The 15,073-nt window shown below is 43.9% G+C and overlaps 2 protein-coding genes across 3 annotated transcripts; one reads left to right on the forward strand and one right to left on the reverse strand.

Annotated features, from left to right (window-relative positions):
• Positions 1-87: 87 nt before the first annotated feature.
• stx12 (syntaxin 12) lies at positions 88-11,144 on the forward strand. 2 transcript variants are annotated; one of them, XM_085148730.1, is made up of 10 exons: positions 88-209; positions 685-814; positions 1,928-1,997; positions 2,167-2,266; positions 4,175-4,312; positions 5,497-5,540; positions 5,718-5,823; positions 5,904-5,976; positions 7,374-7,456; positions 7,537-11,144. In XM_085148730.1, the coding sequence occupies exons 2-10, from the start codon at positions 718-720 to the stop codon at positions 7,627-7,629; spliced, it is 804 nt and encodes a 267-aa protein (XP_085004856.1). In that variant the 5' UTR covers positions 88-209; positions 685-717; the 3' UTR covers positions 7,630-11,144. The 2 variants fall into 2 exon arrangements, with proteins under 2 accessions (XP_085004856.1, XP_085004857.1); XM_085148731.1 differs by having other exon boundaries at positions 126-237.
• On the reverse strand, positions 10,561-14,679 carry LOC146493921 (uncharacterized). Its single transcript, XM_085148729.1, has 4 exons — positions 13,367-14,679; positions 13,009-13,121; positions 12,727-12,903; positions 10,561-12,463 (listed from the first exon to the last, which is right to left on the reverse strand). Exons 1-4 carry the CDS (start codon positions 13,373-13,375, stop codon positions 11,329-11,331), a joined length of 1,434 nt encoding a protein of 477 aa, XP_085004855.1. The 5' UTR covers positions 13,376-14,679; the 3' UTR covers positions 10,561-11,328.
• Positions 14,680-15,073: the final 394 nt, after the last annotated feature.

Genomic DNA, 15,073 nt, shown 5'->3' on the forward strand with positions numbered 1-15,073 from the left:
ACTTAAGACAGACTAATTTGCTTGATGGGGGACAGTGTGGCCCACACTCCACACCAGTTGGTGGCGCTAATGCACCATTCCGCTGTTTGCAACCTCCAAGAAGAAGAAGAAGAAGTGACGCAGTGATATCACGGACCAGGAAGAGCAGGCTATTTACTACAGGACGAGAAGCTTTACCAACCTATGTGTTCGCTGAGACAGCTTCATAAGTAAGTGTGGGCTGGTTTCTTTTCCACGGTAAGCCTCAGTGACGCCATGTTGTTTTTTTGTCTTGTTTATGATAATCACACCGTGTTACCGGAAACAACCGCCAGCTGACAGATTAGTGTCCCGAAGCTAGGAAGCTAGGAGCCGAGCCCGCCCAGCAGCCTGTAACACCCGGGAGATAAACAGAACAAGCCCGATGAGCTCGGTGGTTTGGTGATTTAGGAACACACCAAAATTAATAAGAGCTTAAGTTCCCAAATATGGCTGCGTGCCGGCTGGCACACGCCCAGATAAACTAGCTAACTCATTAGCAAGCTAACAGCTGTTGTTCCGACTAAGTGCCGTTATTTTCAGTTCCGGTCTGCCGTCACTGTACCCGGACTTTGAGACATGCAACTGTACAAACCCCAGGACCGCACCGAGGAGCTGTCATACAGTGACACCGACTCGGTTTGACCCCTCTCTGTTTCCCTGCAGCCAAAGCGTAAGGTCCAAGGCTCCATCACAAACATGTCCTACGGTAAAGCAGAGAGCCGCTCGGTCCCACGGGACTTCGGCACCTTGATACAGACATGCAGCTCCAACATCCAGAAGATCACACAGAACAGTAAGTGCTTCACTTCCTTTGAAAAGGTGACGTGGCTGTAACAGAGAAAGGGCCCATATAAGAACATGAGTGTTTCTGAGGTGGGGGGCGTTTAACTGTAGTAGTAAAAAGCACAGAGATTTCCAGCTGTGTGTCCATGTACACACGTTTGACACCCCTGCTCAGGCTTTTTTTTAGACTTGTTTTTAGACTAAAATCTTCTTGTTCTTTCAGCTCACACGTTTGTTACAGTCGTTTGTTGTTTTATTGGTTCACTATGGTGGCTTTCACTTGTGTGAAACTGTGTGTAACACTGTTAGGACATCCAAACTATAACATGACACAATATTTATGTTGTGAGAAAGAATGACACAAAAGCTTTGTGTTGAGTTTTAAAGGAGCTTGTTTACCTCCTGCGGCCTCACACACTTTCTTCTCTCATCCAGCTTCATTCCTTGAGCACAAGTGTTCGAGGCTTGGCTTTTTTTCTTTATTACCACTGTGTAAACAGATTATAACTTAACTGAAACAGTGGCACCTTCCTCCACACTTCCTGTTGCCTTTGACAAGGAGTTATGTGAAAGCTGCAGCAGGATTTTCATTGAAAATCCCAGGAATACATGTTCATGCCCACAACGCCCTACTGCATGTTGATTGTAATATTTTTGGGATGATTTACAAAAGTATTGCATTGATTAAATTGACCTGACCTCCCCACAAAGTCTGCACACGAGCAAAAAACAAACAATTTCTCAAATTAAGGCGTGTCCTTGATTTGCTGTGAGAGGCTTTAAGCAGTGACAGGAAACAAATACAAACAAAGAGTCGCCCAAATACATCCGAAAAACTGTACAAGCGATTGAACACAACAGCCACATCATCACTGGGTACTTTTCTCTTATATTATTGCTCATGTATGTGTTCTGAAATCCCTCAGCTTCTGTTTCAGGTCACACTGATGATGATGATGATGATGATGTCTGACACAAATGTGAACATTCAGAAGCATCATCAAACTGTGATGACTACAGATGATATCATCTCTGTATAACTACCAGGAACAAAGTGCAGCTTCTTTCTTGTGTCATTTGTACATTTTTCTTCCTGAGCGCTATCATTGTGTTCCCATGACAGCGGCTCAGATAAAGACCATGGTGAACCAGCTGGGGACCAGACAGGACACCAGTGAGCTGCAGGATCGGCTGTATGTACCGATATCGTCGCCTCTGCTAAACAAACACACTTTCAGTCACCTTCAGCGCTGCCACGCTGTAGCGACTCTGTTAAACTGTCCCATATGAAGTGTGTTTGTGTAATTATTAGAAGGTCTTATGGTCAAGATGACCTGCTGTTTGAACTGTTGGTGTTCACAGGCAGCAGACACAACACTACACCAACCAGCTGGCAAAAGAAACCAACAAACACCTGAAAGAGCTGGGATCAATCCCTCTGCCCTCATCGCCTTCAGAGCAAGTAAGTACTCGTTTACACGTCCTAATGAAATAGCACTGACACTTCTATAGCTTACAGTCACAGCACTACAACATGCCTCATTCACCCATCCAAAGTTCACACTCATTCACAGGTTCCCTCTGCTCCTCCTCCTGAGCTACAGCCACCTAACTGTGGATGATGTCAAACTGTGAGATAAATATGCACACTAAGTTTGAAAGTGTGACTTTGGAGCCTGTTCTTACAGCTGAGTGATGCTGACAGATACACTTGGTTTAATTGGAATTTCAGTCAGCATACAGGGAAAAGCTCCAATATTGTGGCTCAGGACACACACACACACACACACACACACACACACACACACACACACACACACACACACACACACACACACACACTAGGGCTGCCACGATTAGTCGACTATCAAAATCGTCGACGACTGATTTAATAGTCGACGCGTCGTTTGAAGCTTTGTAAGATCCCAAAAGACGCAGGAATAAGTAGTAGGATTTAAGAGTGTAATAACGGACTGAAACAGAAGATGGCAGCACTGCATGTACAAGGATGCCAGCTGCCGTTAAACCCCGAAGAAGAAGAAGCTGTATCCCAGAATTCATAGCGCGGCCCAGCTCAGTTTCCAACAATGGCGGCAGCTAGTTAGTTTAATATTACTCTTATTATTCTTTCTGGGTCACAAAATAAACGTTTAACATATTTTCAGGCGAGAATGTAGCTGTGTAAACCTCAAATATCTGCTCAGTTTATCAAGACACCACATATTTTCAAAAGCGCTCCGACGTTTTCGGAGACGTCTGTTACCCACTAGCTCGATAGCTAGCCGGGGGCTAGGCTAACTAGAGCCGTGAGAACACCGGACTCCCGGGAAATCGTTTTCAAACCCACCGCCGTCTTTCACTACTCAGGTTAAACATGATATATAAGTCACTTAGATAACTTAAAAACGTTATTGTTTGGCTTTTTTTAGTATTTTATTTGTTCCTGAGTAAATCGGTTTGGCTGACATTAAAGTTATAGTTTTTACACAGCTGAATAAACATCAAGCAGACAGCTGATTATCAGAAGTGTGAGATGCTCGAGAATTTACTCCGGTGTCCTGTTATATTTTAGATAGCAAGGAGTTTATTAAACTTCACCGAAACAATCTGCAAACTTCATTAAAATTTAATAAACTATCATCTTGTCTTTATTGTTAGTTAGCACAGACCTTAAACACTTAAAGCTGTAAGCTAATGATAGTTATATAAGAGCAGATGCTGCTGGTGCAATAAGCTGTAGTTTTACGTCCAATGGATGATGATCTGATTAGTCGACTAATCGCAAAAATAATCTGTGACTAGTCGACTATCAAAATAATCGTTTGTGGCAGCGCTAACACACACACACACACACACAGTGTGTACAGTATGTCATCATTCGTTGACATTTCATGTGTGACGATGTAAAAATGACTTTGAAACAACTGCAGAGTTTTTGAAATCTCAGTTCCAGTAATTTGATCATTTTGATGTTGTGCACACAACAAACTTCAGTTTGAGGGCACAACAAATGGCACAAGTACAGCTGACATATTTTTGCTTTCTAAATCAGGATCTTTTACTGCTTATATTTCCAGTCTTCTCTCCAAAGCTTTGCAATAAAAGCTGCTGTGCTGCACATGGTGCTTCAGATTTCTGCTTTATCATCTGTTTATTCTGCTAGTAGTTTGTTTGAATTGTGAAATTAGTTTCCTGATACATTTTAGCTGTAAATGAAAGTCAGTAAAGTCACCTCAGAGTCCTCAGAGAGAGTTTACAGTCACGGCAAAACTAAAATATTTCCTGAAGCCAGGAATGTTTGTCGTTATCATGATAATGTCTTTCTAACTGGGTTCTTACTCTCTGTGTGCCTCGGCTCCGCTGTGTCCAGAGACAACAAAAAATCCAGAGGGACCGGCTGATGAATGATTTCTCAGCCGCTCTCAATAACTTCCAAGCAGTCCAGAGGCGCGCGGCCGAGAAGGAGAAGGAGTCGGTGGCCCGAGCGAGAGCCGGGTCTCGCCTGTCGGTAAGTGTGACACAGAGCCGTCATTTTAAATTTCAGTTATCATCAGAATAAATACCCGCTACCTCGATTTACAAACATGTGACCTGATGGCTGTGGAGAAGTGTTGCAGTGGATGTTGCATCCACTTTTACGAGTCCTCAGAATCATATGAATGCTGTAAGACTGTAGACTGAGAACAAGTGAATCAGCCTCGCTGCAAGTAATCTGTCTGAAATATCACAAACGTGGCCTTACAGACAGCTCTGCAAATATGGAAACACGCAGTGGGAACAATGGGTCAGTTGCAACTGTGGCTGATATTTTTCCATGCATTCATATTTAGTTTGTAGCTGTAGCTCCACTGCTTTGCTGAACTTTGTTGTTCATCACACCACAAAGGACAGATACCCAGACAGAGCAGCATGCTGGGGTGTTGCAACATTTGGATGGCGTGGTCTGAACTTTGGTTCAGGCTCAAGAGCCACCTCGTCAGGCCAGGACTCTGCTGTCTGTTTACACCTACAGGCCAGTGGACAGTCTTTCATTGATGAGGATGTAACATCCTGGACAGGGAGGAACGCTGGTTTGAGGGCGGAGTCAAGGAGGGAAAGACCATCTCTGAATGGAGGAGGGGCCTAAGAGTCCATCTGTCACCATCTTACAATGCTGTGATTGCAGCCTCTTTGAAGGGGACTCATGGTTATTGATCAGTGGTTGTTGATCAATGGTCATGACAATTTGCATAATTAAGATGAAGGAACTGACCTCCCAGCCCATTGTTCCTTCAGTGGGCTGGTTTCAGTCATTATGCAGATGTCCTGTTTATAAGATTGAAGCCTGCAGTCAGCTGAGACTGAAGACGTCACCTGATGATGATGATGAAACGTTTCTTCCACTGAAAACTTCCAGAATCAAACTTTTGGGTTTGGCTGCAGAGTGTAAATGACTGATAAAAAACTTGATATAAGGAAAATGAGAGAGATCAATATAATCAATTATGATTGAAGGAGTCAGGAACCACCGACCTTCCAAAAACTACCAGAAAATGAGTTGAAAGGACTTGAAAAACAGCATAAAAAGTACATCAGATGTTTCTCTGCTAGCCTAAAGTTTGTCTCTACATTCAGACTTTTGATCCGTTTATCTTCAAACCAAAGAGGAGAAAAACAACCCTGACATTGACTGAAGTTTTCCTTCTCTCTTAGGCTGACGACAGCTCTCGGGATGAAAAGCTTGTGTCCTTTGATAAGTAAGTGACCTCTGTTTGTTGCAAGTGTGTCATGAAGACCTGCAGTGTCAAAAAGAAAAGACCATTTGGAGTCTGCCTGAAGATGGAGGAGAAAGAATAAATATGTCCAATTCTAATCTTTACACACATTGTTCAGCTGTTCACGTGATTACTGAAATGTTGTTATGTCCTGTGAAGCCAAGATGAGTGGGGTCAGATGACCACCCAGACGGAGGAAGTGGTCATCACGGAGGAGGACCTGGAGCTCATCAAGGAGAGGGAAACCAACATCAGACAGCTGGAGGTGATCGTCAGCTCGCTCTTTCTGTAATCGACATCCAGCACGCTGCCGTCAGCGCTCAGCTAACATCTGTGTCTTTACAGTCTGATATCATGGACGTCAACCAGATCTTCAAGGACCTGGCTGTGATGATTCATGACCAGGGAGAGATGATTGGTAAGTAACAGGAATGTTGTTATTCCCATCACTGTGAAGTAACCATTAATTAGTTCCTCTATCAATAATCTATCTGTCCTCCTTTAAAACCGACCCTCACTCCCTATCAGCTCAACCCAGAATGGTCAGCCTGCAGCTCCGTCAGCCTGCAGCTCCGTCAGCCTGCAGCTCCGTCAGCCTGCAGCTCCGTCAGCCTGCAGCTCCGTCTTCTCTGACCAACATACACAAAACATTCACAGCGCTTCCACATTGTGTCACAGCCTCATCCACCTCACATCTTTACACACAATAACCCATGAAGTAAATTCCACTTGAAAATGTTCCACATGTGTTAAAAACAAAAACCAAAGTAGCGTGCACACAAGTATCCACGGCCTCTGTTCAGGACTATGTTGGTTAGAGGTGGGAATCACCATACATCCCACGATACGATATTATCACAATACTTAACGCACGATACGATATTATTGCGATTTTAAAAATATTTTGCGATATTCAGATTCTGTACATAAAGGTAAACTTTATCAATCATCATTTTCTCTAATATCAAAGTCTCACACTCAGTCTTTCTCTCATTTCAGTTTGATTGTTGACAAACTGAACGGTTTGTATTACAGTCTAGTCCAACTTAACTGAACAACCATCTGGTACAATTATAGCTATTCTGAACTATGCAGTTTATGAAAACTATGCAGCCCCTTCAGCAACTGAAGAATTTGAAAGTAAATTAAAACAAAATATAATTTTACATTAAATAAAAAAGTTTTAAACTTAATTAAAATAAAACATGTCTTAAATTAAAATAAGTAAACTGTCATGTTTATTGCTGCCAAAAACAAGTTAAACACATTTGGACAGTGAAGGAATGTCAGGATTCTTGCTCAGAAAAAGGATCAACATGCTCTGAAGTCAGAGCACAAAAACCTTTTTGTAACAAAGTATCGATTTCTGCTGTCCCTGTATCCATACATTATTAGAAACAAAATATCACCATACTACACAGTATCCATTTTTTCCTTCACCCCTAATGTTGAAGCACCTCACTGGGACCCTTCCCCAGATCTGCGCCTCGATACAAACCTGAGGTCTGCAGACCTTCCCTGGGCGTTTTGGCTTGGTCTGCGCTCTGACATGTGCTGTCAGCAATAGGACAGTAGACACACAGGTGTGTCTCTCCAAGTCATGTCCAATCAACCGAGTCTACAGCAGTGGACTCGAGTCAACTCAGCAGAAGCAGCTCAAATCTCATATAAATACATGTTAGATGTTTGTTTCCCTTCCCAGTTTGGAGTAACCAGTTAACCAAACTAAAAGTCTTGTCTTTGCAGGCAGCACATGTCCAGGGCAGCTTGCTGTTAGCTCCCAGCTGACCGTGGTGTCTTCTTGTCTTCCTGCAGATAGCATCGAGGCCAACGTGGAGAATGCTGAAGTTCACGTAGAACGAGGAACCGAGCAGCTGCAGAGAGCTGCTTACTATCAGGTGGGTGTGTCAGTCACCGCTCTGTGGTGTCATTCAGCGCAGACCCTCACCATAACCCTGCTGTCCCATCTTTATCGCAGCAAAAGTCCCGGAAGAAGATCTGCATCCTGGTTATGGTCTGCGCCGTCGTGCTCGTCATACTCTCCGTCATCATCTGGTGGGCGGCCAAATGAGCCGATGTCAAGCAGCCAATGTAATCGTTTCAGTCCCCTCCCACCTGCTTGGAATCAAAAGAAGAGTAAGAAACGGCTCATCCCTGCACCAAGATCAGTGGAGCACGTCTACAAAGGGCTTGTCAATGTGGAAATCGTAGTTATCTGAAATAATCGAGCCTTTGTGTTCCTTTAGAAACTGTAAGAGGTGATTTGGGGGACGAGGACTGGGTTGGTGCAGGGGAGCGATTCAAGACTTGAGATTCCTAAATTAGCGTCACTGATACATTTCTTCTTATTAACTGCACTAACACTAGCTCTCACTGTTATGTAAAAAATATTGTTGGAAATTATTTTAAAGACATGCACACAAGCTCGTCTGGGTAACTGAAGATATTTAGGGTTTTTGTTGTTGTCCATAAACATGTTGTGGCCCTTTCTGATGTCTAGTGTGTGGAGAACTGTATCCTGCTGTGGTTCCTTGTCTTCACAGGCACAACATGCTGGTAATGCCAGCGATGGTTAAATCGTACATGTTGTAAAAGCAAAGTTGAAAATATTAGAAGTCGAATTCAACTCTGCGTTAGTTCAAACATCAAGAATCGTAAATAATCGCTCCTTCAGATCAAGTGTTTTAAGTTGATTTCTATGAACCCTGACAGTATGATAATAAATGTCTTAAACATTTGCTGTTCTGTGGTTTCCCTCTGTGATTGGACACATCAGCTTTACTTGATTTACAGTTGTTGGAAAAGCAAAGTTGCTCTTTAGTTAGTGAAGGAAATCATCTCGACTTTGAGTCTGGTTACTCTGTCAGCATCACTAATGTGTTTGGCATCATCACTGAAAACTGATAAATGGGTCTAGAAATGCAAGAGGTGATCATTTCCTCAAGTTCTCCAAATCTGCACGCTGCTCTGAGTGAATCGAAGACTGCTGGGTCCCTGGGAGCTAAATTTGACTGCACAATCTGGTCGGAGCTTTTCTGAGTTTGCATGTTCTCCCAGTGTTTGCGTGGGTTTTCTCCAGGTACTCCAGCTTCCTCCCACAGTCCTAAAACATGCAGTTAATGGGGTTAAGTTAATTGGTCATTGGTGTGAATATGGGTGTTGTTTGCCTGTGTGGTAGCCTGGCATCAGACTGGTGACCTGTCCAGAGTGTACCCCACCTCTTGCCCAATGACAGCTGGGATAGGCTTCAGCTTGAAGGCCTGTGGTACATAGCTGATTATTAGAGATAGGTTGATCATATTTAAGATCGAAGAATTAATCAATGGCAGGACTTCTTTGAGCAGTTTTGTAGGAATGGGGTCTAAAAGACACGTTGATGGTTTGGAGGAAGTAATTATTGAAGTTAACTCAGAAAGATCGATTGGAGAAAAAGAGTCTAACTTAACATCAATGGTACTGAAAGTAGCTTGAGTTTGAGAATTATACCATGGAGTTAAATACTTCTGGTCTTAGGCCTTAGTTTTCACAGGAGCTACAGTCGTTGGAGAAACGTGAACATTTTATTTGTATAATCTGCAGATTCTGACAGAAATTTGCAGCTAGAAGCAGCGCTCCTCTGAAACAGCAACAGATCATTATTAGGACAAATGTAAATAACAAAATAACTTTATAACTTAAAGCAAAACTGTGAAACGTAAAGTCTGAAGTCTTTATATTAAGACCATCAGTCAAACAATACTGTTGGTCTGGGTCTAAACAGAGCGCGTTGTGTGTGACGTCTTCTTTTGTGCATGCGGCCGCTTTGAACGTTCACACTAGAGCGCGTTTGCTGTCGCATTTTATTTGTAGTGTGAACGAGCAGACAAAAAATCAGATTTGATCAAAAAATCTGAATTGAGCATCAAGACCTGCAGAGTGAACGTAGCCTAAGACTGTTTTTTGAGTTTTACAGTTAGGAATATGGCTCTCTGTCTACAATGTGCCATCTCTCAAGTCAAAACCCTTTAACTGGATGAATAGAGGATGGATGGAGGGAGGGAGGATGGATGGAGGGAGGATGGACGGATGATGGATGGACGGATGGATGGAGGGATGATGGATGGACGGACAGAGGGATGATGGATGGATGGAGGGATGATGGATGGACGGATGGACAGATGGATGGATGGATGGACGGACGGATGGATGGAGGGATGATGGATGGATGGATGGACGGATGGATGGAGGGATGATGGATGGATGGATGAATGGACGGATGGAGGGATGATGGATGGACGGATGGATGGAGGGATGATGGATGGATGGAGGGATGATGGATGGATGGACGGATGATGGATGGACAGATGGATGGATGGATGGACGGACGGATGGATGGAGGGATGATGGATGGATGGATGGACGGATGGATGGATGGATGGATGAATGGACGGATGATGGATGGATGGAGGGATGATGGATGGATGGATGGATAGATGAATGGACGGATGGAGGGATGATGGATGGATGGATGGATGGATGGACGGATGGATGGATGGATGGACGGATGGATGGACGGACGGACGGATGGATGGATGGACGGACGGATGGATGGACGGATGGATGGACGGATGGATGGACGGACGGACGGATGGACGGATGGATGGACAGACAGATGGATGGATGGATGGACGGATGGACGGATGATGAATGTGGCTCTCTGTCTACAATGTGCCGTCTCTCAAGACAGTCAAAACTCTTAAACTGGAACTTGATCAGTCAGGCTAAAATCCAAAGTACTGATATCATCAGGACATCTTCACACTGAGCCAACACCTCTCTGTTACAGAGCTGAGGATGCCTTTGTGTCAAATATCTAGAATAAATATCTACATTTAACCTACAATGACAAAACCAACACAAAGTGCTCTGACTAAATCGAGTTTGTGCGATTGTCTCTACATTGTGATTGATGAGACTACAAACCACGATACACATTTAACAATTAAATGTTCTGACAAACACATTTGTTTCAGTTTCTGCTCATTTTATTTCCAAATTAAGAAGCAAATTATGTGAGTAATTTAGAGTGTCCAATCAAAGTGCATGTCTGCACTGTGAGAGGCCCCACAGAGCCGCTGCTGTTACAACCTCCTTTCAAAATCTGTATATGATGGAGTCAGATTTGCAAACCTGTCCTGTGGTCTGACTGTCTACTCAATACTGCAAGGCCTTTAAAGACCCTGCAGTTTGGGGACAAAGCCCTGACAATCAGACCACCCCCTCTGAGCAAGCACAAGGCGACGGTGGGAAGGAAAAACTCCCTTTTAACAGGAAGAAACCTCCGGCAGAACCAGGCTCGATGAGGGGAGGTCTTCTGCCGCAACCTGAGTTAAATGACAGCGTTTGTTTCAAACAGCTGAAACGGCTGCAAATGTTTTGAAAAGAGGATTGTAACTGTTGTAACATTATGAAGGCACCCCGAAAGGTGGATTCTGTTCATGTGGACGTAGCGTTCTCAGCGGGCGGTGTTTTCTCCCGCTGAGAACGCTACGTCCACGTGAACAGAAAGGTGGATTCTGTTCATGTGGACGTAGCGTTCTCAGCGGGCGGTGTTTTCTCCCGCTGTGAACGCTACGTCCACGTGAACAGAAAGGTGGATTCTGTTCATGTGGATGTAGCGTTCTCAGCGGGCGGTGTTTTCTCCCGCTGTGAACGCTACGTCCACATGAACAGAACCCACCTGTTGGGATTGACTTACCTGGATCACTGAGCTGAGTAATTATGAAGATAATCACTCTGTTTCTGTTTCGCTGCTCATGCAGCAACTGAACAGCCTCCTCAAAGATCTACAAAAAGAAGCGAGGGCCCTAACGATACAGTTTCTCGGCCTGTCTTTCTGGGAACCTGTGGATCCTTTGTGTACGTTGTCCTCACTCGCAGATCGTTGCGTTTTGTTCTCACTGGCTGGAGAAACGCTTTCGTTACTTTCTAAACTTCTCAGCGCGTTCCTGGAGCCGCTCGATAGTTTCAGCTCTGCTTTTAATAGCTCCACGACGGCTGCTACAAAAGTCGCACCACACTTTTCCATCACAAACGGAAGCACGTTTTTGGATCCAAATTTGCGACACAGGTCTTTGTACATTATGATGTACAAGTTTTTTACCGTTTTTAGAGGAGTCAAGTCTCCCCCAATCTTCTCTCTTATATCAGTCACTATCTGCTGAAAATTCAGCTTTACAGCAGATGTTTGTGTTTTCTCAGAAACGTGAGCGACTAAATTTGCAAGACACAAACTGAGAAAGGTATCGGTGTCTGCAGGCGTAGGAAGCGTCCCAGACGAACACCGCGGGGCGTTGCTACATTTTTCTTCCCTCTCTGAACTCTCACGGTCAAGATTTTGGACATCAGTGATTTGAAATGTATCACTGTTGCCCTCGCTGCCCACATCTCCCTCACCTACACAAGCTTGAGTCGGTGTGCTTTTAAAAGTCTCTACAGACTCTTTAAAGTCGGTAGAGACTTTAAAGTCGTCATCTTTAAAGTCGTCATCTTCCTCAGAGTTTGGCGATTCAACAGTGGTGCAGCTGCTACTCTCACTATCTACAGAAAGGGGAGATGAGGTGTTTACACAGTCTTTTAAAATGTTCATTAAACTGTAAACCATCCCAAAAACGTTTGTTGGGGATGTGGATCTATCTGATTGCAAGGATGTGGACCCTGTGATACGACTCAGGGCTGAGTTTACGTTCTTTGCAATCGACACTGAAAATAAAGTCAGTAGTGTGTCTGAGTCACAAGACCGCCGTTGCCCACAACCCAAGACCCGACCGAAGCAGTTATGAAAGATGTTTCTGAGGCTGGCCTGAATATCGTCCTCGGTCACCCTGCAGTAACTGCACCCATCAAGCAGAGGTTCAACTTTCATCCTGAAAAGGCAGAAAAGAGAAACGTAGTCAGTCATTTTCCCACACGATCACTGTTTTGTCCAAATCTACAGGCGTCATTAAAATAAACCACATGGACGACTTCACACGTGATGGAAACTATTCTAAGAGGCAATACGAAGCAATGCTGCGTCCTCTGAAAAACCCTCCATCACCAGGATTACCTGATGAACCATGTCATGTAAAACGTCTCAGAAGAAGAAAGACTGAATGAAACTGTTGAATAAAGCAAGCTTTAGCTTTACCGGTCAGCGGAGCTTTCTTTGTCTCCACGATCATGATTATGTGGCCAGCATAAAACCTGTGGGCGTATGACTTTATACACTAAGGTGCTAATGTGCCCTATGAGTGCTCGGCACATCTTGGTCAGCGGATCGACGACATCCAAGGAGATGTCATCAGTGGCTAATGCCGTCCACTGTCTGAAAGAAAAACATTGAGACTAGTTGAGCGAAACAAACCTGTAACCAGTGAATATGTCTGCGTATGCTGAGAACTGTCTCGCTGACTTTGAGCTTGTGACTTACCCGTGCGATAAATTGTCTAAATAGTTTATGAGGCATCGTTCAATGTGTCCAAATCTGAACAGAGGCAGGCTGAGATTACTGCACCTCGGTTCACCAGCTTCATCTAATGGGATCTAGAAACAGACAGATGTCAGTGAGCAGGCTTTCCAAAATAAAAGAATTAGACCAGCAGCCAATGTTCGGTTTTTGTCTCAGCTGCACTAAATAAACAGTATTGGTGCCTCATTTTGGATGTTTCTGTAACAGTTAGTCCACCAGTACCACTAAGCTTCTCACATATAATCATTGCATTTATTGCATTTTCAAAATGTCTAAAATATTGATGAGAGGTGGTCTGATCAATTTTTCAGAGTCCTACCACGTTCATGTTTCCACAATCTCGTCCGTGAATTCACGTTTTCGCGACAGCTTTGCACAAATTATCACTTTTTCCAGTCTTTCACTCTCCGTCCTCACACTCGATCTGGATAGTTGTTTACTTTTGACAATCAGGAGACCTTACTGTGACGTCAGTGAGTTCGAACGTTCAGCGCCTTTGGCCGTGGCGCATGCGCATGCTTCGCGTTGACTTCACGTGCAGGTTTCCTGTGTTGGATAATGTAGTTTTCATATAATGGCATAGCTACTGGGACACGCCCACCTGGCAGTACTGCGGTCTTTTGCGCTCCAGGCATCGTTTGAACGTCGAGGGGAAGTTTAGCCGAAATGAAGGACAGTGTCTTTGCTATCGGATGCGCTAAGAAGCGTTTATTTACAGAAGGGCGCAGAGTATGGCACCAACATGTGAACACAGCTCTCCCAGCCCTGCTTTACAGCTCAGGTCACTAATTAGACAGTTAATGATGATTATGAGTCTCCTCGTGAGCTAATGCTATTGGAGGATTTTAAGCATCTTTACTAGAGATGAATAATGTTCCTAAATGAACACAAGGTGACGTTAATGTCGAGTTGCGCCGTGCGAGGCTTGAGTCTGGTCGTGAGACCACCTCACGTCCACATGATGGTGAATACTGTTATTAAAGGATCACCTGAAGCGTAAACAGCAAGCCTCATTACAACTGAAAGGGCTGGGATTGATTACGGCTGTAGAGCAGCGCTCGTTGCTCCACTGACCGGTTTAACGTCAGACAGCATTTTCACAGACAGAGTTTAAGGATAAATACAACAAAATAAAATGATACGACGGTGGTATTTTGTAAATATAACAATAAACGCGAATTAACTGTGTAATTGTGTAACTTTATTAGCCAGTCAAGACTGAGAGTAACTCTCTGGTCGCTATGGTAACGTGTAAACATTTCTTTCAAAATAAGACACACAGCTACAACACGGGAAAGACCCAGGGGAAACCGAGTTAATTATAAAAAACCCTGAAAACCATCAATTTCACACCCGAGCCTCAACTCTCACGGCCCGGTACCGGTCTGTGAGTCGTTTGGTACCGGGCCGTGGCCCGGGGGTTACCGCTGCTGTAGAGAATAGATGAGTCCCTCCGTCTGATGGAAAACTATGACTGTGTGCGTCCTCCACATATAAAATAGATCATTATAAATATTTTTTATGAAGTCTTAGTAACAGAATTTCCTTTTAAGTGTTCAACTTTTTACAATAATGTCCGTGAATCCTTTCTATATTTGTTCGTTCAGTCGTTCTTCTTTTCGACCACTAGGAGGCAGTACAAATAAAGCACTGGAGCTCTCCCATCTGTCTGCCCTCCGTCACCCCAGCTCAGGGGTCTCAAACGAGCTGTGAACCACTGCTGGCTCTGTCACCTCATGTGAGGCCACACGTGGCAGCACTTCTGCTGTCATTGTGTTCGCATTTAACAAAACCAAAGTGCAGACATGAGTGTGCACATTAGTTTGTGAATCTGTCAGTGAACTAACACAGACAATCCCTCTCATGTTTGTGTCTCTGCTCATGTTTATAGGCTCAAATTGTGGTCATAAATAGTTTGTACTTGTAAATCAGGATTTGTATGTGTAAAAAAGATTTGTGTGTGGACTTGGGCAAAAAATACGTGTAAAACTGCACTCAAGTTTCAAGTTACAAGTACGAATTTTGA

This window comes from Neolamprologus multifasciatus, chromosome 22 (genome assembly GCF_963576455.1).
Source record: "Neolamprologus multifasciatus chromosome 22, fNeoMul1.2, whole genome shotgun sequence".
Taxonomy (NCBI): domain Eukaryota; kingdom Metazoa; phylum Chordata; class Actinopteri; order Cichliformes; family Cichlidae; genus Neolamprologus; species Neolamprologus multifasciatus.

What these genes read in the sequence shown, in the direction of transcription:
- stx12 (XM_085148730.1), top strand. Translation starts at nt 718, where the DNA reads ATGTCCTACGGTAAAGCAGAGAGCCGCTCGGTCCCACGGGACTTCGGC. An exon ending in CCAGAAGATCACACAGAACA is followed by an intron (nt 815 to 1,927) that starts GTAAGTGCTTCA and finishes TTCCCATGACAG; the next exon opens with CGGCTCAGATAAAGACCATG. An exon ending in CCTCATCGCCTTCAGAGCAA is followed by an intron (nt 2,267 to 4,174) that starts GTAAGTACTCGT and finishes CGCTGTGTCCAG; the next exon opens with AGACAACAAAAAATCCAGAG.
- LOC146493921 (XM_085148729.1), bottom strand. An exon ending in TTAGACAATTTATCGCACGG is followed by an intron (nt 12,904 to 13,008) that starts GTAAGTCACAAG and finishes TTTTTCTTTCAG; the next exon opens with ACAGTGGACGGCATTAGCCA. An exon ending in AAAGAAAGCTCCGCTGACCG is followed by an intron (nt 12,464 to 12,726) that starts GTAAAGCTAAAG and finishes CTGCCTTTTCAG; the next exon opens with GATGAAAGTTGAACCTCTGC.